Here is a 27,257-nt window from a genome sequence, read left to right as displayed (position 1 = left end):
TGATTGGGTGCCATAAAGTCAGGGTCAGCTTTTAGGGACCACATAGAATAGATAATACATACCTTTGACTAGAGCAGTGATGGCAAACCTTTTAGAGGCCCAGTGCCCAAAAACTGCCTTGCCCCTGCCCCGTCCCCGCCTCTCATCCTGCAGGGCCACCCACCATCTCCATGGCTTGCCACAGCAGATTGCCCAGGTGGCCCAGCAGTGTTATGGCAGCCACACCCTCTGTTCGCACCTTGCAGTATCATTTGTACACGATGGGGCATGAGGGCGGAGTCTTGTCCCCACTGCCCAGCTGCCATGTCCTTGGCTGCACTGCTCCGCACAGGCTGTGCCCAGGGTGACTCTCCTCTGGGGGGGGCTGCTGGTGAGGAGGGGGCCATGGGGGTGGCGGGGCTGGGGCAATGGCGTGTGTGCCCACAGAAAGGGCTCTGAGTGCCACCTCTGGCACCCGTGCCATAGGTTCACAATCACTGGACTAGAGGAATCTAGCTTGGAGTTGGAATTGCCTTAAAGTACTGTATAACAGAATTTAAATTTTTTTTTTAAATCTTTTAAAAATCATGGGATATCCTTTGAGACAAGGCTCTAGCAATATTCAATAGCTGTAATCATTAAAATGTTCAACAACAGTTAATATATCAAGTTGGAAAAGAATATAGTTGAGCTCTGCAAAAGGATTCTATGTGGAAACAGATTATGAAAAACAAATATCAAATCAAAGCTGATAATAGATCACTACACATTTAATTTTAGTAAAATTATGAAATAGTAAAGGTCTTAATTTTTGTTTCTTGTTTTTTCAGGAAAGTTACTTCCTGTTTTTCTTCCTTTGATGGGTTCAAATAGAATCTAGAGTTTTTAATGGTTCTTAGAACTCATGAAAAAAAAAATTAAGGATGCTTAATTCTTAGATTCAAACTTCATTTACATACCTTTTCACCCAAGAATATAACACATATGTACATAGCTTTTTCTTAGCCTTATTAAGATACATGCTTGTCTCCCATCGATCTATATTTTCTTATTCCCTTATTTAGTTAATTTTTTTTCAGGTTTACTCTTAAGCCACTTGATTTTCCCAGTAATTCCCCATTTCTACTCTTCTTTGTAAATTTAATCTTTGTTATCTTCCATTTGTAAGGATATAAGCAAATAGAAAATTATTTCCACTGGTACCTCTAAAGTTGATAAACTACAGTAGTAAAATTAAAGGAAAAGTTCCCAACAGATGCAATTTTGGTATGTACAGTGTATGACTGTACAGTTGCTATCTATCTATCTATCTATCTATCTATCTATCTATCTATCTATCTACACACATATATATTGTATGCGTATATGTAAAAATATGGCACACTGCATGAATGTTTATAATGCAACAGAAATTAACAGCACCGAAGATGTCAATGATTAAGCAAAATTAATATTAATACCAAAGCAAATAAAGTTATTTGTAATTATTCTAGAATAGATATTTTCTAATTATTGAAGCAAAAATATTTTCAAGTGAACAATAATTATTCACTTGCCAGACATTGATGTAAAAAGTCAATACATGTAGTTATGTGGTAGTGATTCTAGCAAAAAAAAAAAAAAAGGAGGCTAACAGTATCCCACACTCTTCCTTCTTCAGGAAAGCAGTTTCGAGTGTTGTTTCTCAGCACAGTACGAACCCGGCACACTTGCAAACACAAGCAAACAGCGATGAAACGGAAAGAACATTTATTGGAAGATTCAACAGAGGACTTAGATTATGGTTTTCTGTCCAATTACAAACTTCTCAACACAGCCATTACAAGAGCACAGTCCCTAGTAGCTGTGGTGGGCGATCCAGTTGCTTTATGTTCCATTGGAAGATGCAGGTACAACCAACATGTGGTATGACCAAATAATAAATCATAATGATGAAAGGCTTACTGTGTTTTTAATAAAGAATTCTCGTTCTTGTTCTGCTTCACCCAGGTGGAGTCTTTAGATGGGGGGTGTTTAACTCTGGCAACTTTAAGACTTGTGGCCTTCAATTCTTAGGATTCCTCAGCCAACATGGGGGAAGTTGAAATCTGGGAGTTGAAATCCACAAGTTTTAAGCTTGTCATAGGTGGACATGCCTACCTTAGACTTCTCTCTCACTTTGAGATAGATGTGAGCTTTAGGGGAAATACTGTCCATGTCTCCCTACAAACTATCTGTAACATATGTCTTGTGTTTAATCTCACCATCATTTATCATTTCATTTTATTTAAATTTACAGTATATTATATTAACAGAATCTACAACCGGGTCTTATTTTTTGGGGGGTGTCTTCTGCACTCACCTCATGGCAGCAGCACCAACAGCCCCGCCCAGCCGCCCCACTTCTTCTGCAGCTGAAGGAGCAGCTTCATTCTGCAGATGAGAATGGAGCTCCAGCCTGCATTTCGCAGTCAGAAATCTTTCTGGAAGGCCTCTACAGCCGAGAACTGAGCTATGGATTGAATCCATAGCTCGGTTCTCGTCTACAGAGGCCTTCTGGAAAGGTCTCTGACTGTGAAATGCGATGCGGGGGACGCCACATAAAAAGTGGGCCGGCAAGGAGAGGCAGGTGTCAATTCATGGGAGGCCTGATAAGTGGGTTTGGGGCACATGGGGCAGCTCCACCCCCCACCCCTGCCCTAGCTTGATTTTTAGGTGTGTGCCTCACCCCAAAACTAGGTCTTATTTTTGGGGTAGGGCTTATATTAGGCCCACCCACAAAATCAAGCCAGGGCTTATATTCGGGTAGGTCTTACTTTCAGGGAAACATGGTAGTAGACTATGAAGATTTCTTGCAGTAGGTTCAAGTTAGCAACATGGTTGTTAGGCATTTGCTGATTCTATTTCATGTGCAGTGTAAAGGGGAAAACAAGGCCTATCTACAAAGGATTCACATGGTCAAATTTTCTCTTAATGTTACAGCTAAAGATGGAAATGTTGTATTGTAATGCTGCCTTATGAAGAGGTTTTCATGCTCATAAACAAAATACAAAAAATAATTTAAGGCTTTCCAGGATGCTAGTTTTATCTATTAATAGTGTATTCCTTTAAATGTATATTTGTATCAGTTTTATTCCTTTTTGAAATTATAATTATAATAAATGGAGGAAGGGAGAAATCTTTAGAAACTTTGCTAGGGGAAAGCAGAGTTTTATGGAAATGTGGATAGATGCCAGTCTAGTTCTCAGATTTAAAATTGAAATAGATCAAGATATACTGAAAGCAAGAACAGGACTGAGTTAGATACAATCTTCTGTATTTTTGTCATTGGTGAAAGTATGTGCTGTTACATTTATATGCTTGTTATAATAGCAGTGGGCAAAACTAGATACTTTAATCTTTTCTGGTTTCCTTGTTGATAATATAAACTTGGAAGTTTGAAGTGGATAATTTTGTAATCTGTTTTCAGTCTATATTTTTAGATATTTTAAAAATGTTATAGTATGATAATTTAGTTTTAGCAGAATTTAATATTGTCACTTTGCTAGTTATATTAGGTATATACAATTTAATGTATGAATTATTGCAGAGAGAATACATTTAATAATAATTCAGCAATATTCAGCATGACTTCTTTGTACTAATCAGTGGTTCTCAACCTGTGGGTCGGGACCCCATTTGGGGTCGAACAACCATTTCACAGGGGTCGCCAAATAAGGTTGTCCGCCATTTTTTCCCCCTTTTCTTTGGCCACGCCCCTGGCACCCGGTGATGTATAAGTGGTTGGGGGTCACCACAACATGGGGACCGCGGTATTAGAAAGGTTGAGAACCACTGTACTAGATCTTGTTTGTAGAAGATAAAAAATTTGAATTTATTTTAATTTCATAGGTACAGGTTAGATAAAAGAACTGGTTTATATTTGTGAATATGATCCATATGCTGTCATATATATAACTGGAATATGATATTTTTATGTAAAATATGGATATTTTTGTACAGCGTGTCTCATGGTTAACACGCTAGCGATGAAAGTAAAATTATGTGGGAAGCTACCATGGAGAATCTTGCTGGTTCTATTTATTTAAAATCTCTTGTGAATTCTGGGAATGTTATTTCTTTCAATATTAAGGCTGTTCAGAAGAAGTATATGTGCTGTGATGATTTTGATCTGGATTGGACTACCATTTGCTTGAAATTTATTACCAGAGCTTTGTTAATTTTGCTCTCATGTTATGCTTTTCTTAGCCATTTAGCCATTGGAAAAGTACTTGTGATATGTCCCTCAGCAAGCAGATGTGCAGGGTAATCATAAATTGCTGCCGTAGTATGCAAGCAAAGACTTTATTAATAGTCTGTGGTGTGTTCTGTGAGTAATGTGGGTATAGTTAAAGCTAAGCTTCAACCAGTTGTAGAGCTTAGTTGTAGAGCTTAGAGATATGCTTCTTGTCCAAGCTTCATGTTAAGTAAAGCAATAAATCTCTCTGCAGGAATGCAAATGCATAGACCTGAGCTTAGCCATAGGAAGATTGAAGGACAAGGCTCAGAGAGATAAGTTGCTTTTACTGCTAATGTGAAAGAAGGTCTTAGGATGAAAATAATATAGGAAGTAGGGATTTAATCGTTGTGTGACAACTTCATGGTCTAAACCCTGCATCTCTTTCTCCCTTCTTTACGGAATAATGGCCTTTTTGCTACCTGGTTCTCATTCTTTGAGGTTGAGGGCACCTGCACAGTTTTTTTTAAAAAAAATAATGTTCTTGGCTGATCTTGGATACTTCATTTTCAATCTTGCCAGCTTCATCTTTCCTACTTCTTGTCTAAGCAGAAATAACATCTGCCACACAACACCCCAGACTTAATTGTTGAAGAGAAAGCCAAAAAAAAAAAAATTTGCAATACTTGGAGAGAGCAGAAGGGAAGAGAAAGAACTGGAGAAAATCACACAATACAAAGACCTGCTAATAGAAGTAGAATAACATTACAATAAAATCAATAAAAGATAGCAAGCACAACAAAGCAAGAGGTCTCACTGTCTCTCCCCAAAGGCCTGCTGGTCACAGCTCTTCTAAACAACAACTTGACTGAAAAACTTTTTGTTCTTCCAACATTTTGAGAACTATTGGCATTCTCTTACTTTAAAACAGTTAATCAAGTCTAACAGAAATATGTGACATTTTCACTGATAATGCAAAATTCTAAGATGTAGATGTAATTTGAAGGTTTAAAGTGAGTCAAGAATCTATTGCAATAATTATCAAGACCTTTTGAAATATGACTACAATACCTATCTTTAACATTGCAGCCATATCAGACAGAGCTGTGGCAAATTTTTATTTTAAATTCAACAGCATGTTTCATATCAGAGCTGGCAGGATTTGATTCATTGTTCTTGCAGCCACATTGTAAATGTGCCCTGTATGAACAATCCGCCTGAGTGTTTTAAAAACAAAAAAGGCACTTTGCAGACATTTTAACACTAAGATAGATGTTTGTATGTGATGTAGAGAACTTGGCTAATAAATCTTGCTATTGCTCAAGTGTTAATGCTAAATAGTTTTAGAAGGTTTCAGATAATGTCGTCTCATAATTAAATAGTATTGAAAACAAAGGGATATACAGAAACATTGGATTCAAGATTTACTTTATATATATGTATATATTTAATCTAGAAAAACAAACATTTTTGTGTTATTCTTGTATTGGCTTATAGGAAATTTTGGGAAAGATTTATTGCCCTGTGTCATGATAATGAAAGTCTTCACGGTATCACATTTGATCAGATCAAGGCTCAGTTGGAAGCTCTGGAATTAAAGAAAACCTATGTATTGAATCCACTGGCTCCTGAGTTTATTCCACGGGCTCTGCGACAGCAGCATTCATCAAACACCAATAAACCACAGCAATCGCCACCAAAGGTAACCTCTGAGAAAAGGTTGCAAGAATTTGTTAAGACATATTAGAAAAGCATATTAGCTGTTGTGCTTCCTCCTAAGAACATAGAATGGGAAAATACTAGGCTGAAAAGATAACACAGTTTTATATATATTAAGATACAGCTTTTAGTAAGCAATAATTTTTGGGCCCAGAAAGACAATATCTGTTCAAAAGATACCATGATACTCATGTCAGAAGGTGCTAGAAGGTCTAAAAAACTCAGTATTTATAAATTGTCTTCCTTTTTTTTCTCTTTTAAAGTTATACAGTCATATTGAGAATGAGTGTAGGGAGAGGCCAGCAGGTGAGATATGTAGGCAGGTAGGTGAGTGCTGCGAGCTGGTATTATAGAATGTGGACGAGCCAGCAGGGACTGTGGGTGAATGCTGTGGAGTGTGAGTGGGCCAGCAAGGGCTATAGGCTGGTGCTACAGAATGCAGAGGGACCAGTGTGGGCTGCAGTTGGATGCTGTCGAGCATGAGATCTCTGGAATCTCCTACTCCAGTGATGGTGAACCTTTTAGAGACTGAGTACCCAAAAACTGACTCTGCCCCCGCTCTGCCCCCCCATCCCCTGCCCCACCTGCCCACAGGACCACTCACTGCCTCCAGGGCCCACCGCAAATTGCCCAGGCAGCCCAGCAGTGCTGTGGCGGCCACACCCTCAGCCCGCATCCTGCAGCATCAACTGCATGATGGGGTGTGAGGGCAGAGTCTTGTCTATGCTGCCTGGCTGCCATGTCCTTGGCTGCGCTGCTCCATGTGGGCCACGCTCGAGGGCGACTCTCCTTCAGGGGGGCTGCTGGAGAGGAGGGGGTCACGGGGGGAGACAAGTTTGGGGCAACGGCATGTGTGCCCACAGAGAGGGCTCCAAGTGCCGCCTCTGGCACCCGTGCCATAGGTTCACCACCACTGTCCTACTCCATAATGGGGATCTTTGGGAGAAAAACAGCATGAACAACTTGTGATCACAACTTGTGATCTTCCCTGTCGGCTTCCCAATTAACTTTGCTCATGGGAAGCAGGCTGGGAAGGTTGCAACTAAAGAACATGTGACCATGGCTCACTGTGATGCTGTAACTGTGAACCAGGCACCCAAATGCTTAGGTTGTGATGATGTGACCACAGGGTTGCTGCGACAAGCGCAACTTCACAAACTAGTCGGAAATTGCCCTCATTCATTTGATCGGTTGCTGAACAAGTGAACCTGCCTAGTCCCTGTAAAGTGATACCATTGTCATGGTTGTTTCTGTTTTTGAACAGTTGTATTTTATCAATTTTATTTGTTTATGAGGTAAACTACCTCATATTCATTTGGATAGAAAGCTGGGAATTTGCATAAATAAAACCTTCTTGGTACTTATTAGCAAATTAAATGAGTGTCAAGAACTTGGTTTGGTGGGGTTGGAGATAAAAAGAATAGCTATAATTCCTTTAAAGTGCCATATTCTATTGGGGTGTATGTGTGTATGAATTATTGTAATTAAGAGTGATAGCTCTTATAGAAAGCTAAGAAAACATTTATCTAACCCTAAATATGCAACGAAACTGTAAAAGCCCCCAGCATGTAATTTTTCTTTTGAAATGCATTTTAGAGACTCTGTCTTTATAGAGTAACCAGTGAACCAGTTTGTCATTCTTTTTTCATCCGTGTTATTCATAGGTCAATATTTATTCAGGCTCTCTAAACAGACTGATTAATGTGTTCAGACTGCTGGAAAACAGTGGTGTAGACCTTTTCCCTGAGGAAATAATGTTCTTAAGCATCAGTGAGTTTTAAAACTTGGTACTTAGCATATTGAAAAATAGGCATTGGGAAAAATCACCGTCTTTTGGTTTTCTCTTGTCTTCCTATTAGAGCTGTATGATAAACCTAATAGATGGAGAATAAGAAACAGTAGATCTTTGGAGAAAGAGTGCATGATATTCTAGGACAAATAGGAAGCCCACAGTGGCGCTATGCCTTCTACTGAACATTGGAAGAGAGAACTATAACTGCTTCAGATGAAACTGTAACTTGCCAGGGTGAAATGGCGTTTTGACATAAACGAGTTAGGCAGTTAGTTGTTGCCTTGGATCAGGGTGGGCAACAATGGCTTCTTTACGACCTGTGGACTTCAACTCCCAGAACTCCTGGCTCAGGAATTCCGGGAGTTGAAACCCACAGGTTATAAAGGGGCCATAGCTGCTTACCCCTGCTTTGGATCAATATATGTCTCACTATATTTTTCTATGTCTCTTTTTCCACTGTATGTTTTTTCCACTATATTACTGTATTGTATTTCATTATTCTGAAGGCCTTCCATTCTAGACTGTATCGTTGGGAACCTTGCCATCATGAGGTTGTTGGGGCTAACTTCATCTTGGAATTAGTACAGGTTGTCTCCTGCATCTTCTGTTTGCCTACTCCAATGGTTTTGTGGTTAGCATTATTGTCTGGCTTAAGAAGCCAGAGCTTTAGTTAGCTGCCTCTTTTTTTAGTCACATAAAGAACCCTCAAAGGATAGTCTTGATCTTGCGGGAAACATGCTTACATTTCTTGGGGCAGATTCAAATATCCTTCTCCAATGTTATATATAGTACTTTGCAGGAAAGAAGGAGAAGGAGAGGTCGTATGGAACTTGGAAAAATAGAAACTAATACTGGTAGGTTCTCAGCAGAAGCCAGTATCTCAGTTTAAAGATACAATAAACTGAGATACTGGCTTCTGCTGTGAATCTGCCAGGATTAGTTTCCATTTTTCCAAGTTCAATTGGACTTCTCCTTTCTTGCAAAAGTGGGTGTCAATGCTGCTAACATCGGATGTTCTTGCTTTGGCAACAGATGGAAATGCAGCCATTTTTCTCTTTCCCTTTTAGAGTTAGTTGATGCTGGGAGGGGGGATGTGGGTGAGAGTCCAATTAGTCATAACAATAATAACTCAACTGTGGGAATCCAAGGTTATTGCGCCTAGAGTTGATAAAGATTTGTTGGGGCTGGGGAGAAAGCCTGTGCTTCAAGCTAATTGGGGAATGTGATTTATGACTGTTAATTGGAGGAGAGAATTGTGCTTTGTTACTTTGTGCCTAGGGGAGGAGAATTCGGTTTTTGGCTTTAACTATGTAGTGCCGATACTTTGTTTCTTGAATAAAAAATTCTTCAAGGTAAACAATGCCTCGAAGTTCTTTTGAAGGGTTTCATCTGTCGGAACCATGACAGTGGGAGGACAAGTTTGCTGATGGCAATGCCACAGATATTGACTGTTTAAAACACGATTTTGACAGTGATATTCTAACATTTGTCCTTTGGCGATGGCTATTGTTATATATTTTCTATGGTACAATCTGCTATGCTGTTAATTCTACTACTAGATAAGCATAAAATTGCAAGTTGCAATTTTATCTTGATTTTAAAATGACCTACTGTATATAAGAGTACAGAATCAGACACCCTGTAGATTCTTCACCCAAAATATCATACTTTTTTAATCAGTACAAGGATTGGTATACTTGCAACTTGCTCTTTTTAAAAATTAAAATAACAATTTTGTGAATGCCTTTTGTTTTAATCTTGATTTTCTAAAGAAAAGATGATTAGACAGACATCATCTTCTTTTTTTCAGTTTTCTATATGCCAGATTGATGTATTGGTTGAAGTGCTGGACTAAATACCAGGAGAAAAACTAATTTACAAGACTATTATGTGATCAAAGTTGATTTGCCATGTGTACATTTTCAGCTGCAGAGTGTTAAAACACTCAGAATTGTAAAAATAACCAATATAATAAGGATGATACTTTCAACGCAACTGTTCAATTATACAGCTGTTTCATGTATTATTACAAGGGTTAGGTTAAGTTTGTTCCCTGCTGTCTCTGAAATTGATACAGTATTTTCTACTGCATGTCTAAAATTATTATAAGAATTGGGTTTTTTATTTGCTTTTTATTTATTCACTTTGTATTTATGCCATTTGTTTCTGCATGACACTCTACAGGATCCCCTCCTTTCCATTTAATATCCTCAACTGTGCCATTAATTAGAAGGCCAGTATTACCTTACAAGTGTTTGAACATACTGTGCACTTGTATTGCATTGCAACATGTTAGGTGACTAAACAAAAACAGTATTTGTGTAGCATTGTAATTAATCAAATGTAAACCTGACTCCGAGGCAGAGAAATCTTGGTTTGTGAGGGTTCACAAATTACTCTGTGTCCCCCTGTTCCACGTCACAGGAATATCTTTTGGTCACTGAACACAATTATTCTGTAATTTTCTGGAAATGCATAGGCATACACTTTATAATTTTGGTAGTTCTGAAAACTTTCTTAACTTTCTTTGATGTTTATATCAGCTTTAAAAGTAGAATAATTTAACTCCTGGCCAATCTTTTTTTTTTTTTTTTACAGATAAAAAGCCATCATCATAACCATACTGACCATTTTCACACTGATGGAATTGGTAAGTATTAGAAAGAGGGTGGTCTTTTTTTTTTTTTTTTTTTTTTTGAGAAAATGTGAAATATGCTTGTTTTTGCAATGAAACTAAAACGTTTTCTAGGTAAAAATCATAGGTTATCAGAATCTATGGCCCTGTTTGGAGTCTGGACTTCCTTTCTCTAAAATTATTGAGGGAAGCATAGGGAAGGGATAAAGAATGACCAAAAGAGTGATCCTATACCAGTGTTTCCCAAACTTGACAATTTTAAGGCATGAGGACTTCAACTCCCAGAATTCCACAGCCAGCAACGCTGGCTGTGGAATTCTGGGAGTTGAAGTCCACATGCCTTAAAATTGTCAAGTTTGGGAAACACTGTCCTATACTATTTAAGTTTAGGAGCTCCTCTGATTTTGGAAAATAAAGTATTTTAAAACATATAGTCTTGATTTGATCCAAAGTTCAAGAGAATTCTGAATATAGACAATAAACAAATATTTCTGTTGTGGCCTTTGATCAATCTTTAGAGTAGGAAAAGAGAAATAATTTGGTACAGCAATTCATTATTACGGGGAAAAAGCAACACAACTATAAAACAAGAGATTAATTAGACATTTTGTGAAATTGTATGACGTAATGAAGGTATTTGGCCAGCTGGCATGCGAATGCAAAGTTAGCAACACTTAAAAAGTAATGAACATAAAATTTATCAGAATGGGCCCCCAAATTTAGAGATAATTGGAGAGATAAAGTATGTCTTGAGGCATCATAAAAAGGACAATGAATGAGGACATGAGGAAAAGATTCTACCTCTCTGACTCCACAAGGCAAAGCTTTCTGTAAATAAGGAGTCCCGTGAAATCTTCCCACCAACTATACTGAAGGGAGGGCATCAAAGCAGGTTCTGGAAAAGGCCCTTATGTATTTGCTTAGGATTAGATTGTATAGATACCCTGCAGTAGAGGTCTCACAACTCGTCTAACATATGATAGTAGAATTCAGGAGCACTGATGATAGCATTTCAGTGATCAGTGTCCCTAATTCTTTCTTTTACCGTTGATTTGGCCTTCTCGGGTTAAATGGCCGAAATATACACCAGAGAGTCCTAGACTGCAAAGTTCTGTATAGGTCTGGTGCCAATGAAATTGGTAGCTGTCCGACAACAGCAGAGGCTCCAGACCTGTAGGGTCTATCAAAAAGGACTGGTGCATTCAGTGAATATGGACAGACTATCATATGTTCCTGGCCTCAGGTGCTGTGAAATAAATGTCCTTCGAAGGCTGAGGAAAAAGTGAACGCTCGTAACTTTCACATTCATATTTTTTACGTAGTTCAGCCAACTGCTTCTGTCTTAATTGGAAATCCTGTCAGAGCGTATACCCCACCACCGCCACCCCCTCCGCCTCCTGGGCCTCATCCTAACCTTGGAAAGTCTCCTAGTCCTGTACAGCGGATAGATCCTCACACTGGGACAAGCATTCTTTATGTACCTGCTGTTTATGGAGGAAATATGGTCATGTCTGTGCCTTTACCTGTAAGTATTCATTGTTGTGATAACGAAGTACCCCCCTCTCTATCCCCCACTTACTCAAAGTTGACAAATACTATTCTGCTTTTATCAGAACAGCTATATGCTAATAAAAGGAAAAAGCCACTAAAATAAGTCTCCCAACAATTTAAATGTTTGAGCTATAACAATCCAGATAATGCCCAACGAACTCTACGTGCTGAAATTTCAGGCTGCCAAAACATGCCAAGTTTTCATTCATGGCAAATGACTCATTTGATATATCAGTAAGTTCTTTTCGAAGACTATACTGTCTTGAAATATTTCAAAAAGTGCCTACAGAAACATGAATATATATTAAGGGACTCAAATGCAGGTATGAAAAAGTAACTTTTTGTAATCAGGAAGTCCTTTTTTTTTATTTCCTGAACTGAAAAGCCATATTATATATGGCATTTCTTAAAGAAGAAAAATCGGGATATTTTTTAATCAATTTTAAGCGTAGTTAAGGAATTGTTGCAGCTTGCCCATTTTGTAGGGATAGGTTAAGTGTAGTGGAAGATTTCAGAACAGGACTAGGACTAGTGTTTTCTTATAGCTTACAAACAATATTTCTTCCAGATTCTGTTCTCCTCTCCCGAATTTGCAAGGAGAGTGAAGTATGATGTAGCTGGTACTATGTTTTGAATTCAAATATTCCACTCCATTTCTTTTGCGTGAATTTCTCCTTTGTTTTCATGTGAAAGTTAATCATCATTTGATCTTTGGCAAGCAGTTTTCTTCTTTCTTTTTTCTTTTTACTCATACTTGCAATTGTATTCAAACATTAATTAGCATAGTGGTTCATTTTAATAAAAAGCGATAACATTTTTGTACAGTTTACACTAAACCTATTGGCATTTGTTTTGTGCTTCTTCAGGATCCACTGTAGTTTACTTATTTTTTAACAGGAAAATAAGAATATTTCAACAAATGTACTTTTTCTAGTCTTCAAAAGGTGAATTGTTTCTCTGTAAGATAAATTGATTTCAGTCAAAAAGATTTGCAATTAACAATAAAATGACACCTTTATCATAGTCACATAAAGCAGCTGTAACAAAAGCAGTGGCAATTTTAATAAGGTGACTGTTATCATCAGTAGAAATCCTCAAAGATTGAATGTCAAATATCTTTTGGAGTCCATGTTTGAGTTATCTTCAGACTAAGGTTTTTACCTCAGGAAGCTATCATAGAATTGAGTCATCAAAAGCTATGAAAACATTTGACATTTTTATTGTTAACACTTTATATTTTTTTTCTTCCTTTTTCCTTTTTTATTCATTTCTTTTGCAAACAATAGAATAATAAAATAAATCTATATTTGCATTTTTTTTAAAAAATCTATTTTGAATTTGTTGATATAAACAGTTCATGTTCTTTTCCAAACTACTGGACTACTACTTTTCTACTGTCCTGTCACAATTTATATGAGGAGTTTAGGTTGTGTCCTATAATTGAGCCTTCTCTGTTACATTCAATATTATTTGTATATTTTTTTAACCATGTGTTATGTCTTTATTCCCACAATTTTATTCCCAAGACATTTCTTCAATTTGAAACTTACACTATACTGGTTCCTCTTATTGAGTAATTTACCGGTTTAGAGAAAACTGCATAAACATTTAATTTCATTGGTACTCTAGATGTCTTTTAACTATTCAGATTAAAAGTTGTGAATGATACTGTTTTATATCTTTATTGCATAGGTACCATGGACAGGGTATCAGAGTAGGTTTGCAGTTGATCCTCGAATCATTACTCATCAAACAGCCATGGCATATAATGTGAATCTTTTACAAGCACATGGACGTGGGTCCCCCATTCCCTATGGTCTTGGACATCATTCACCAGTTAGTATAGGACAACAGCAGCTTCATCATTCAGAGAAAGAGCAACTTGAACTAAATCGAAACAGTGAGTTCAACATCTCTTTCTTAAAAGAATAAAGTGTGGTGTTTCAAAGTTAAAACTTAATCAATTATAATACTGATGTGTCTGTTCTAAATGGTACTGAGAAATGTGTTTGTGAAAACTGGCTTTTTTAAAATAAGGAATATATAATCAGTATATTTCATTTACTTCCTAGTCAGTGGGATGTGGATAAGAGTTTATTGGTTGGTACAATAACCTCTAGAAGAAAAGTCCTAGCTTTTATTAGATGGTAGGAGCATGCTTGGAGTAAAACTGGATTTTGGATGTTCTGTTGGCATACTTTCCAAAACGTGCCAAAATTGCCTTACTCGTAGGAGAGAATGCTGTAGGCGGCACAAATGCAACTCAGACTAAAAACAACAGTAATAATTAAGCTTGTATGCCACTCAACTCTCAGTGACTCTGGCCTACAACAATCAAAGAAATTACGATAAAGTCAATAAAACATAAAATATAAATATAAAAGATGGCAAATGTAACAGACCAAATGGAGGGTATACTGTAAATGTCTTATCTTTCTCTTTTTGGAGAAGCTCAACTCGATCTATTGATTGCTTTCTCAGATTTTCTCTTTGACTTTTCTTCCCTGTTTATCAGTTCTTGGTAGACAACCAAACTGAACTGGTTTGAGGTATACAAAGTATACTGGTTTGAAGTCAATCGCTTTAAACAATGATTCTCCTCTTTTGTTCCTTCGTTATCCTTCTCATTGCTGCTTGGATTCTCCATTGTTATTTCCTTCATAAAGGAGAGTGGTGGTTATAGTATGCTGCTATTCTCCTATTCTGTTATTCAAGGAAATATTAAACTGTGTTTTCTGGGACGGAGGTGTGCAATATAGTTTACCAGGCAAAAATCACAGAAACTGATATCGTATGGATATTTAAGAGTTTTCCAGGCACAGGTGCGGTCTTTTTCTTGTTGGAAAGCATATCAAGTGAGCAATGTGCAGAATATTCTCTGGTATTTTGAGAAAGCAGAGTGGATTTTGCTATTACACTCACTCTTTGGGTCATCAAAAGCTTCTATATATCCACCATTATCTTTATTATAGTAGATAGGGCATTGATGTGAAAAATATGTAAATTATCTTAAATAAAAATGAGAAATTGGACTCTATGCTTATGCTTGTAGCTTTATTACCTTTCAATCAGCAGGTTTCAGCTGAAATTGGAAAACAAATCCGACAGATCCATTAGGAAACAATAAGCATAGAATAAGCATAATCTCATTAGCATAAAATCTATTTCAGAGCAAGGCAGCTTTTTAATGCTGAAGGACTGACGACTGTATCAACACTGAAATTGCTCTGATTTCATTTGTGCTGTTTGAGTGACTTTCCTTAAAGCTGTGCTGCTCAAAATCTGCCTCATTAACTGCTTGAAAAGCAGAGTAATTACTGTGTACAGTATTGAGTGCCAAGATGAATTTCCCAATATTGTAGATGTATGAGCTGTCACCTTACTATGCCAGACGATGATGTCCTTCAAAAGTTAATTGGATGCGAACTAGTTCACGGATATAGGCACGAAAGAAACCTACTTATATTCATGAAGGTTTGAGTAATTCCGGAAACAAATATGGCACGCCATCCTTAATTTCTGCTACAGCCCTTAGAGGTGGGAGAGCATAGAACATGCTAGAAGTTCAGTTTCTAGGACTTTAAACTGAAATAGAATAAAGAAAATATTGTGAAATTCACTTGGCATAATGTTCTGTCTCTGAAGGAAAATAGGATGATTGGGCTTGCCTGTGAAAGGTGCTGATACTTTCAATTTATTATAAAATAACCTATTTTCACAAAAGCCAAATTCAGTCATGTATTAACTTATTGTGTCATTAAGAAGGAAAATGAGCAATTAAACATTAAAGCTAGCTGTTCTTGTTGGTAGAAAATTACAATGTGAAGTCATTATTAAATGAAAGATAAGTGGTCATGGCAAAAAGGAAAAGAAAACCCTTGAAGAAAACACTTAGAGGAGCTTTGTCGTTTAAGCATTCTCTGATTTTTATCCTGAGAAGTATGTTGTGCTATACCCTGCCTATCTTCAGTTATTTAATGGCTGCATTTGGTCCTTAACAAAAAGGACTCAAGATATTTGGAGTTTTTGGCCCTCACCATGAGGAATTTAGAAGCATTTTGCCGTTTTTGGTAAAACGTGGCTTGTGTTATCTGAATGAAGATGGGCAGTTAATCTTAACTAAAAGCACAACATATGATGAATAGTTGCCTTGTTTCAGATAAGCCATAGTTAAGGTTAACTGTAACTGGTTGAGTTAATCAAAAACATAAAAGAGAGTTCCAAAATCTTGGTGGCCCCAGCAAGAGGAACAGAAGGGTAGCAGATATGATGATCCCTGCCCCAATAAGCTATGTTTTATCATTTTGCATAAATGTAGTGATTTTAACTATTCCAAGGGATACCATGGCCAAGAAACTAGCCTTTGGACAGGTAAAATTCCTAAACACTCAAATTGATTCAACAATAGGGAAAAAAACATATTGGGGTTTTCTTCGCAGAAATTGGCTTGAAGAAATTGCCAATTATTTTTTTCTTTAAAAAGGTTATGTTCATCCAGGTTCTGTAGTCTGAATCAGCTTTTTCTCAGTTGGTGCTAATCCTAGCCCCAAAGCCTAGCTATATAACAGAACTGCTGCAGACCTCCATGTCAATTACTAGGCTAATTATATTTCCTCTTGGTAGATCCAACATTATCCAGTCATTTGACCAAAAAGGGCCCATAATTTTAACTGGGCAGGGGACCCAAATTTTAAAAGAATCCTGCCCTAACCTAACCTATTAAGGTTAAATTCTAAGAGTAAATTCTAATTAAAAAAACATGGAACAATGAAAATCAGCAAATCCTATGTCATAGGATTTTAAAAAAAAACCTGAAGGTTGGATGGTTTGATATTTGTGTTAACTTTGTTTTGTTATAAAACTATTGCATTTTAGGTCCTGTGCCTATTTTGAGAAGATGTAGGTCAAATGTCTAATTTATCTCTCTACATCAGATAGTTAGGGCTGCTCTTCTAATAAGGGATTTCAGATGATGACATGAGATTTGTCACTTCAATATCTTCCTCAATGACTTAGATGAGGGAATAGAAGGGGAACTCATCAAATTTGCAGATGACACTAAACTGGCAGGAATAGCCAACACCCCAGAAGACAAGCTCAGGATTCAAAAAGATCTTGACAAACTGGAATAATGGGCCCTATCCAACAAAATGAGTTTTGATGTGGAGGAAAGCAAAGTTTTACATTTAGGCAGGAAAAATCAAAGATATAAGTACAGATTAGGTGAGACCTGGCTCAAAAACAGTAACTGTGGGAGGGACCTTGGATGATCACTTGACTGTGAGCCAGCAATGTGCAGCAGCAGCCAAAAAAGCTAATACAATCCTGGATTGCATAAACAGAGGCATAGAATCAAGATCACGTGAAATATTAGTACCGCTTTTAAAACCCTAGTGAGACTAGGAATACTGCAACCAATTTTGGTCACCATACTACAAAAAAGATGTTGAGACCTTGGAAAAAGTTCAGAGAAGAGCAACTAAGATGATCCAAGGCCTGGAGAGTAAAACATATAAAGAACGGCTGCAGGACTTGGGTTTGGCTAGTGTAAAGAAAAGAAGAAATAGGGGTGACATGATAACAATGTTCCAGTATTTGAGGGGCTGCTACAAAGAAGAGACGGTCATACTATTCTCCAAAGCACCAGAGGGCAGGACAAGAAACTATGGTTGGAAACCTGCCTTCAGAAATCGTGGGCACTCCATCGCTGGAGGTTTTTAGGAAGAGACTGGACAGTCACTTTCTGAAATGGTATGGGTTCTCCTGCTTGAGCAGGGGGCTGGACTAGAAGACCTCCAAAGTCCCTTCCAGCTCTATTCTATTCTATTTGGAAAAGCAAGATGAATGTTAGTCGTGCTTGTGTGAGGCTTGGACGGAGTTTAGGAATAGAAGCTTTTAAGGGTTCCTATTAAAGGCATTCTGGGCAACACTTTGATATGAAGTTATTTAGCAATAGCACGAGCACTTAGACTTACATATTACTTCATAGTGCTTTACAGCACTCTCTGAGGGGTTTACAGAGTCAGCATATTACCTAGTTATTGGTCAGAAGATACAGGATATAATCATGTCAAAGTTGAAATTTATTTGTGCTTGCATAATATATTTTTCATTGCTGTATAGTAGTTAGCTGATCAGCCGCTCAACCTTAATCTCAGTATAGATGTTTTGATAGAAAAGCTCAAAAAGTGCTTGCCATTTCTGTGGCTATTGCAAGTATGCAACTGAAAATACAGGTAGTCCTCGACTTACAAGAATTCATTTATCGAGCGTTCAAAGTTACAACATGCCTGAAAAAAGTGACCATTTTTCACACTTACGACGGTTGCAGCATCCCCATGGTCATGTGATCAAACTTCAGATGTTTGGCACCTGACTCATATTTATGATGGTTGCAGTGTCCCGGGGTTATGTGATCACGTTTTGCACCCTTTTGACAAGCAAAATCAATGAGGAAGCCAAATTTACTTAAGAACCAAGTTACTAATTTAACAGCTGCAGTGATTCACTTAACAATTGTGGTAAGAAAGGTTGTAAAATGGGGCAAAAAACACTTAACAAATGTTTCACTTAGCAACAAAAATTTTGGGCTCAAAATTTTGGGGCCCAGTTGTGATTGTAAGTCAAGTACCATAAAATACCTATATAGCTTCTTATTCCTTTAAAGCAGGGGTGTCAAACTGCTGGCCCACGGGCCGGATGCATCATAGCGAAACCGCACCCACCCCATTTTTTGCAATGGCAAAAAATTCACGATACGTCGTGACACGTCACATGACATTGCAAGTTTGACACCCCTGCTTTAAAAGAAGGGCTAAGAGAATGGCGATTCATAATTACCTTAAACTTGTGAATTCTCTAAGTTTTAATATGGAGTTAGGTGAAGCAAAATATTTTCATATTCATTCACTGCTGAACTTTTCCATGTTCTGTAACATACTGCAGAAATACATTCATTTCTGCAAGATAATTCTCTTAGTCTGACATTTTGAAGATGAACGAATATATCATCATTCATTATCAATATCACATAATGTATGCTGACTGAAGAGTAAGAAACAAATGCCATTTGTATGAAATTTTCACAGCTGCTTATTATTTCAGAGGTTAAGTTTTAAAATACCCTTTTATGAGTAAGCCACACAAATTATACCTTTCTATTCTGGCAGCATTTTAAATTTATCTTTATCTGCTAGGGAATGTTTCTGGTTTTATCATTCCATAGAGATGACTAGAAAATAGATTAAAGATATTTCTCTTCAAAAAGATGGTCAAAAAATAACGGACTGGTGTATCTGGTGAAGTATCCGGTTCACTATGCGTCTTTGCTTCCTGATAGATCTGGATCATTGATGATTTTCTAGTTATCTTCCTAAATTCAAGATTTAAATCTGGAGCTATATTATCCTCTTTTATTTTCCTATGTAGATAACAGGACCCAAATAACTTTGCACTCTTTGGATTATCTAAGACTTTACAGATTACAAATTAGTAATTGGTAATTACAAAAAACTGCTTTGGTCATCTCCAATCAAGTAGTTCAGGAATAGGAAGTAGATTAAATTTACTTGATCATCTCTTTCATAGTAGGTTAAGTAATGTTCTGTACTTGATCTAAGGAAAGAACATTGCAGTCTTGAATCAGCAGTGGTGTTTCGTTGATCAAATTTTAATGTAATAAACTGAGACATGAAATGCATTTTTTCTACTCCTTTCTTGTGATCATACCACTAATCACAATTAGCTACAGTATTACAACTGAATGAAGAACCATGTCAATGACTTCTCAAGAAGCTATTGCATACAAACCAATTTTAAATCATGGCTTCATTCTCTGGGTTTTGCCCATGGTTTCTTAGTTTATAAGTAACCAAAAGATCACAGCTAATCTCCTATTGAGCAAAGATTGTTGTACTTTAAAAAGCCCTTGTTGGTTTTTATTTATTGAGTAGAAATTTGGTTATTTAGCCTGGGTAACTATAAAAATTGAATATTATTTATATAGATATATCCAAGAACAGCAATAAACTCCTGCTTCTAACTTGTATGATCCCCCTATTGTTGATTACAACTGATAGACAAATGTGTTCTTTAGATTCACATTTACTCTTTTACTTTTTCATTAACTTGTTACCTTAAATTGGTTTCCTGCACTATTTTTTCACCTGTATACTATCTTATGCATAGGTGTTCTTGTTTTAAACAGTAATTTTTAAGTAGTTCAGTTGACTGTCCATGTGGAATTATTTTTAGAAGCTGAGAACATTATTGGAAAAATAATTATTTAAATTAAGTGAAAAAAATATTAGTAAAGCAATATCATAAAAATATTTTATTTTCTTTAACCATCTAATATTTGTCCCTTTGCTTTAAATTTTTAAACATTATTTTAAATATGATCATCGAAGTAAGATTGAAAACACTGATATTTCACACTTATAGGTTTAATAACTTTCAGCTGTGATTATGGTGGGATATGATTTAAGCTGAATATTAAAAATGAATTTTATATGATGTTTTTATATTATTTAGGCAAAAATGAGCCTGGTGCTGGACCTGAAATCAGTAAAATTCGGACACCTGAGAAAAACTGTTTAGAAGCCAAACAGGTACACACATTATTTTTTTTTTCCTCGTGTGATGCCCATGAAACGTAGATATTGTTAAAATATGGACAACCCAAAAGAATCAAGATGCAGAATAACTAAGCCCATAGCGATAATGACTGTACATAAAGTAAGTAAAGATCACTCTGTCACTGCATAATACAATTCAAATTGTAACACAAAAAAGAAAATGTAACAAGCTCGCTTCAGTTTGATCCCAGATCAATAATAGCAATTCCTCCCATTTACCTTGGTGATACCTGATGGGGATTCCCCCCCACACACAATTTCATTTTGCCTTGAAGCCTCATTATAATATTTTGGAGCGGTTTGGAGGTCCGATATATTAGTGGGAAAATACAATAGTATTAGGAGAAATAATAAGATGAGGTGGTTTTAGTCAACATTTTGAGTTGTTTACAGTAGGTAAAAGACTATTCCTAATAACCGCAGTAAGTACAGGTGGTCCTTGAGTCACGACCATTTGTTTAGTGACCAAAGTTACCATGGCAGTGACAAAAGTGACTTAGAACCATTTTTCACACTTATTTGCAGCATCCCTATGGTCACATGACCCAAATTTGGATGATTGGCAACTGGCTCATATTTATGATGGTTGCAGTATCCCGAAGTCATGGGATCACCTTTTTGCAACCTTCTGACAAGCCAAAGGAGAAGTCAGGTTCACTTAACAATTGCAGTGTTACTAACATAACAGCTGCAGCGATTCACTTAACTGTGACAAGAAGCCTCATAAAATGGAGCCAAACTCAGTTCACAAACGTCTTGCTCAGCCATGGAAATTTTAGGCTCAATTGTGGTGGTGGGTCGAGAACTACCTGTAATGCCAGAACTACAATTAATCCATTTCGGGAAATTTTGAGGATTTATTTCAGTAATATTGAATTGAGACGGTGGGTGGGTTTCTTTTGTTTTTATAAAGCCTGCCTTTCTAGACTTTTCCTAATAAAAAAGCTTGATAGTCAATGCTTTAGCCAAAGCTCAATAGCTTTTAATATTCTTTTGAGATGTATTTTTTAAACGGGGAGTATGCACACGTGGGCTTTTAGGATCATAGTATTGTACATCGTTGTGGCAAAGTATTTGTATGGTTTTATGTTATTCAGTTTGAAAACTATGAATCATGCGGGAGTAACACAGTACAGAAATTAGATAATCATTTCAACATTTTAATGGTAGTTTAATTTTTAAAAAAAATCTACATTTGGCTGAAAATGTAAAATTAGCTTCTGGCCATTGTCCTCTTCCCCGTGCTCCCCTCCCTTTAAGGAGGAATATTCAGAGGAGTTAATGGGAGAATAAGTCATCAGTGAGAAGGTGATGGAAAGACACAAAGCAAAGTGAAATAAGGAGTGGCATTTGCATTACATTGATGTTTTTCTTTAGAAGTGAATTTTTTTTTAAAGCTTTATATGATGGTCTCTCTTTTACTAAATTACCATGGTAATTAGGAAGAAGTGAGTAATTAATTTCTTCCGTAATATTTTCTAAAACGAATTTCAGTGGTGAGGTCTTAACATTCAGTTTAACAATAGAAATATTAGACCACAGAACTTAGTGCTTCTGTAGCTTGTAATAATCAAAATTATTTTTGAAAAGGTATCTTGTATAGAACATGTAAAAATTAAAAATACATATGACATATTTTATATCAGCTTTATATTCACTTACGCATATGTTATAGGAGAAAACGTATCTTAAGATTTACAATAGTTTTTCTTCATTCTGGATCTTGTTTTTCGCACCTTCTTTATATATCACATGCTTGAATTGGTGTTAAAATAATTTGTTGTGTACTCTCATTGCTTAAGAGGGATTTCGTTGTATTTTAATTATGAAATGATTTTAACTCAAATAATTTGTGTGATTTCCTCCAGGTTGACTTAGAAGCAAATTCCCAAAATAGAAGCCCCGAATCACGTTCCGGTTCTTCTTATCCTAATTCTAAATTTCACCGCAAAGATAATCTTAACTCCAGGCAGCTGAACATTCACCTTACTCCTCCCCAAGCCCAGTATGCTGTTCCTAGCCGCCCCTTCCAGCATCTAGCCCAAATTTCAAGGCACCCATATCCTATGCCACAGCAACAGAACCTCTTAAGCCAACCACAGAACCATTTGTCCGAACAACATAACCAAATGCCTCCTCCGCAGAGCCAGATAGTCCAGCAACACAATCATTTAAATCAGCAGCCGCAACCACCACCTTCACAGCTCTCTCCTGCCTTTCAAACTGGCCCCAACCAGTCTTTCTTTAAAAATCCGGTTCCACATAGACCTTATTCCCCTGGTGCAGACCCTTCAGTTTTAGAACAGCTCCCTCCATCTGTGCTGCAAGATGTCAGTAGCCCCCTGAGACCCATTGCACAGCCTAACCTCATGATGCCATCCCATTTGAACCACTTCATTGAAGAGAATCCTCCAGGAATGTCTGTAGGAGAACCATTAGGTATGTAACCATGGATACAATTGAAGGGTGTAAATTGGGGCAGTCTCCTTAGGTGAAGAGGAGGTGTGTAATATAAAGAATGGTTTTTGGCATATTGTATGTTTGGTACTTTATAGCCACTGTATGGTATTGAAATCCTTTCAATTTATGTTTTGCTGATTGAAGAAAAATCACTGTTTATTTTTCATTGTTCACAGAACTGAAGGTCTTTTAGTCCACATCCTTCAACCGTGTAACTTCTGCAAGCATTCTTCCTTGACTAGCCCATTCTCAGACTATGTGCTATTTTGGGTGTAATGATCTTGGTTTCCTAGGACCTAAACTACAGTAAAGTTAGGCGTGAGCCTTGTGTTCATGTCCTATTCCTAACCCTGTTGTGCCTTCTTGTGCAAGCTTTAGTGGTTTGATTTTGGCTACATTATTTCTTTATTGTGTCTAAAAATGGAGCTGCAGTCTAATAGCTTATTAACCAGGATATTAAACAAGGATGAAATCATTGTAGCTAATCTTCCTTAGATATAATAAGGAATAAAAATCAAGCTGCCAAACCTGATACATGGCTGGAGGATTTGAGGAGTAGGACCTCTTCAAGATTAAAATTCATTTCAGGATTTTACAAAAGGGACAATAAAGTATAATGGTGTGTTCCTTTCATGTTATTTATGAATCTGACATTAAATACAATAAGTTTTCATTTAGATATATGGATCCTAGCTGCTGAAACATTTTTTTGAGAGGATAGCACAATTTTAGCAAGGAATGTGAATGCTTGATAGTCTATGCATGTGTGTATGTAAAAAAGCTCTTAAATATAGAAGCTGGATAATTATTCTCTCGCTCCCCCCCCCTCCTGTTTTACAGATCGTATTCATGGAAATTTAGCTTTGGAAACCTTAAGGCAACAGCAAGCAAGACTACAGCAATGGAATGAGCATAATGCCTATCTCAATCAGGGCAATATTTCTTACTCTCACCATCACCACCCTCATTTATCCCACCTTTCTCAGCAGTCAATGGGACTGCATCAGCAGCCAGTCAGGGCAAACTGGAAACTTGCCAACAATATTGAAGAGGAAACGGAGGCAACATATTCAAGGTAATTATCATTTGATAGAAATTATACAACTACAGTGATGGAATATTTTTTTATTTTTCTTAAAATGCTGTTTTTTGTTTGTTTGTTTGTTTTTTGCCATCATGTGCATATCTCACATGTGGAGTGAAAATTTTGATCTAATGGAACCTCATTTAGTGGATTCAGCAGATTCCCAAATAAGTCTGGTTGAGGGAGTTAAATTTATGTTAATTTTAACAGTTCACATCAATTTATGTTATTGGCATAATGCCATCATTACATAAATGATGTAAATAGCCACAAATGACTTAATGGGTATTTAGCACTAATATCCCATTTGGATGGTTAAATCCAGGTTGTTGTCTTTTACTTTTTGTTGCTTACATTTCTGATTGATCATTTACTATATTTACAGATGCTAATAATTTTTTTAATTGAGTACACACACACACATATACATCCCTCTTTGTTGACATTTGTAATTTAAAAATCCGTTGATAATTTCACTGTGACGATATCTACCTTTGCTGAAGTTTATGCACAGCCCAGTTGCCTGGATAACTGCACTTTAAAAAAAACATGTGTTGTCCTTCTTGTAATATTAGTTGTTAATTGGAGGGCATTTTATCTCACTTGTGCAATCATTCTCTATTAATCCAGATTCCAGGATTTGCTTCGAGAGCTCTCCCACCGTGATCAAACTGAAAACAGGGACCTCGTTGAAATGCCGCCACCTCAATCAAGACTTTTGCAATATAGACAAGTGCAGCCCAGAAGTCCACCAGCACTCCTCTCTCCTACATGCAACTCAAACCACAGTGGTCACTTTCCTAATTTCTCTGAGAGTAGAGACCTTGAAATCTCTAACAATCCAGCATTTCAGCAGCATTTGCCTCAAATGTACAATCCCCCTTTCTCAGTGCCATCTGAACACCTGACCCCACCTTCCTTGAAATACCTGCAGCCAGATGGATCATGGACCTATGCTAATTTACACCAGAGTCACCTCATGGGGCAAGGCTTTCATTATGGTATACCTCCGTTGCCTCATAGATCACAACCGAACCCTTTTATACAAATACAAAATCATCAGCACGCAGTTGGTCAGGAACCATTTCACCCCCTCGCTTCACGAGCAGTATCTGCTTCTTCTCTGCATAGCTTAGAAGAGGTATGTAGTCTGTGGGGTTTGTATACTTGTGTCTTTTGTCCTGGTGCCAAGCTAATCTTAACTGTGTTGGGGGAAAAAAAAAGCTAAGTGGAGTTGAGCCTGCTTGATACTTGGATGGGCACCACCAGGAAGTGCCAAAGCTATAGGCTAGACCGGGAAGTTACAATGTTTCAAAAGAAGGCAGTGGCAATTTATTTTTGTAGTGTTGCCAAAAAAAAAAAAAAAAAAAAAAAAGCCATATAGTCAGCAGGAGTTGAACTTCATTTGGAAAAATCTTTACATTTATTTTGACCTATATAGACATTCGTTTAGTAATGGTTCAAAGTTACAGTGGCACTGAAAAAACTGATATGACGATTTTTCTCATGACCATTATGGTCACATGATCAAAATTCAGACGTTTGGCAACTGGCCTGTATTTATGACTGATGCATTGTCCTGAGGTCACATGAGCACATTTTGCTACCTGCTGACAAGCAAAGTCAATGGGGAAGCCAGGCTTATTAAACAAACATGTTACTAACTTAGCAACTGCAGTGATTCACTTAACTGTGGCAAGAAAGGTTGTAAAGTGGGGCAAAATTCACTTAACAAATGTTTTGCTTAGCAATGAAAATTTTGGGCTAACCTGTAGTCAAAAGTCAAGGACTACCTGTAGTGAGGAGTTCTGCTTACTGATAGCATATACAAGCTGGAAAAAATGGGACTGGTCATTCTGGTGGTGATTTTGGGTAAGGTTCCATATGTCCTTGTTAGAATAGACTAGAGCTGGAAGGAACCTTGGAGGTCTTCTAGTCCAGCCCCCTGCTCAAGCAGGAGAACCTACACCATCTCAGATATGTGACTGTTAGTCTCTTCTTAAAAATCTCTAGTGATGGAGCATGATTTCTGGATGCAAGCTGTTCCATTGGTTAATTGTCCTCACTGTCAGGAAATTTCTCCTTAATTCCAGGTTGCTTCTCTCTTTGATCAGTTTCCAACCATTGTTTCTTATCCTGCCTTCTGGTGCTTTGATGAATAACGTGACCCCCTGTTCTTGGTGGCAGCCCCTCAAATATTGGAATACTGCTGTCATGTCTCCCTTATTTCTTCTTTTCTTTAGACTAGCCAAACCCAAGTCCTGCAGCCGTTCTTTGTATATTTTAGTCTCCAGGTCTTGGATCATCTTAGTTGTTCCTCTCTGATTTTTTTTCCAAACACTCAACATCTTTTTTGTGATATGGTGACCAAAATTGGCTGCAGTATTCCAGGTGTGGTCTTACTAGGGTTTTATAAAGTGGTACTAATACAGTGGTTCTCAACCTGTGGGTCGGGACCCCATTTGGGGTCAAACGACCATTTCACGGGGGTCGCCAAACAATCCAGTCCGCCATTTTTCCCCCCTTTTCCTTAGCTGTGCTACTCCCTTTTATTCTATTGGCTTTTGAAAGCCAATAGAATAGACTCTCTTGAATAGAGTCTAATTCTATTGGCTTTCAAAAGCCAATAGGAATTGTCCAGGCTGTCTCTGCCCTGCTGAGCCCGCCAAAAGTCCCATTCTGCAAACGGAGCTGCACCAGTTGAGTAGTCCTCGACTTACGACCGATTGGGGGTCGCGGCATTAAAAAGGTTGAGAACCACTGTACTAATACCTCATGTGTGATCCTGATTCTATGTCTCTGTTTATACAACCCAAGATTGTATTAGCTTTTTTGGCTGCTGCTGCTGGTTCATAGTTAAGTGATTATCCACTAGGATTGTTTCTTTCCTGACTTAATCTTTGCATGCTCTGGCTGTCTGCTGATAATCGGCCTTAGTTATGTGCCCCTCTTTCCATTTTTTGTATTTGTCCTTTTTGTCTTTCAGTTTGTCAGAGAGATCTTTGTGCAGCTATGCTAGTTTCTTCTTGAATTTCTTTTTCAGTGGTATTGTGCTGATATGGGCTTTTATTGTCGCATTTTTCAGAGTTTCGCACACTTCTTGGGTTGTTTTCCCCTTTTGGATTTTCATCCATGGGATCTTTCCTAGATTCTCTCTGAGTTTGTTAAAGTTAACTCTTTTGAAGTTCAAGACAGTGGTTGGATTG

General features: G+C 37.3%; 1 protein-coding gene across 8 annotated transcripts in view; it reads left to right on the top strand.

Annotated features, from left to right (window-relative positions):
* The window catches only part of HELZ (helicase with zinc finger), a 144,698-nt gene that overhangs the window by 104,909 nt on the left and 12,532 nt on the right, over nucleotides 1–27,257 (top strand). For all 8 annotated transcript variants that reach the window (XM_039326834.1, XM_039326830.1, XM_039326833.1 and 5 more), the window contains 9 exons: nucleotides 1,640–1,868; nucleotides 5,672–5,876; nucleotides 10,284–10,335; nucleotides 11,643–11,845; nucleotides 13,564–13,771; nucleotides 20,404–20,480; nucleotides 22,376–22,946; nucleotides 23,808–24,042; nucleotides 24,682–25,192. In XM_039326834.1, the coding sequence (XP_039182768.1) occupies nucleotides 1,640–1,868; nucleotides 5,672–5,876; nucleotides 10,284–10,335; nucleotides 11,643–11,845; nucleotides 13,564–13,771; nucleotides 20,404–20,480; nucleotides 22,376–22,946; nucleotides 23,808–24,042; nucleotides 24,682–25,192 (2,291 nt within the window). The remainder of the gene's footprint in view (nucleotides 1–1,639; nucleotides 1,869–5,671; nucleotides 5,877–10,283; nucleotides 10,336–11,642; nucleotides 11,846–13,563; nucleotides 13,772–20,403; nucleotides 20,481–22,375; nucleotides 22,947–23,807; nucleotides 24,043–24,681; nucleotides 25,193–27,257) is intronic.

The sequence above is a fragment of the Crotalus tigris genome, unplaced genomic scaffold, assembly GCF_016545835.1.
Source record: "Crotalus tigris isolate CLP2741 ecotype Arizona unplaced genomic scaffold, ASM1654583v1 scf7180000024345.2110221, whole genome shotgun sequence".
Taxonomy (NCBI): domain Eukaryota; kingdom Metazoa; phylum Chordata; class Lepidosauria; order Squamata; family Viperidae; genus Crotalus; species Crotalus tigris.
This window is presented reverse-complemented; position numbering and strand designations above follow the sequence as displayed.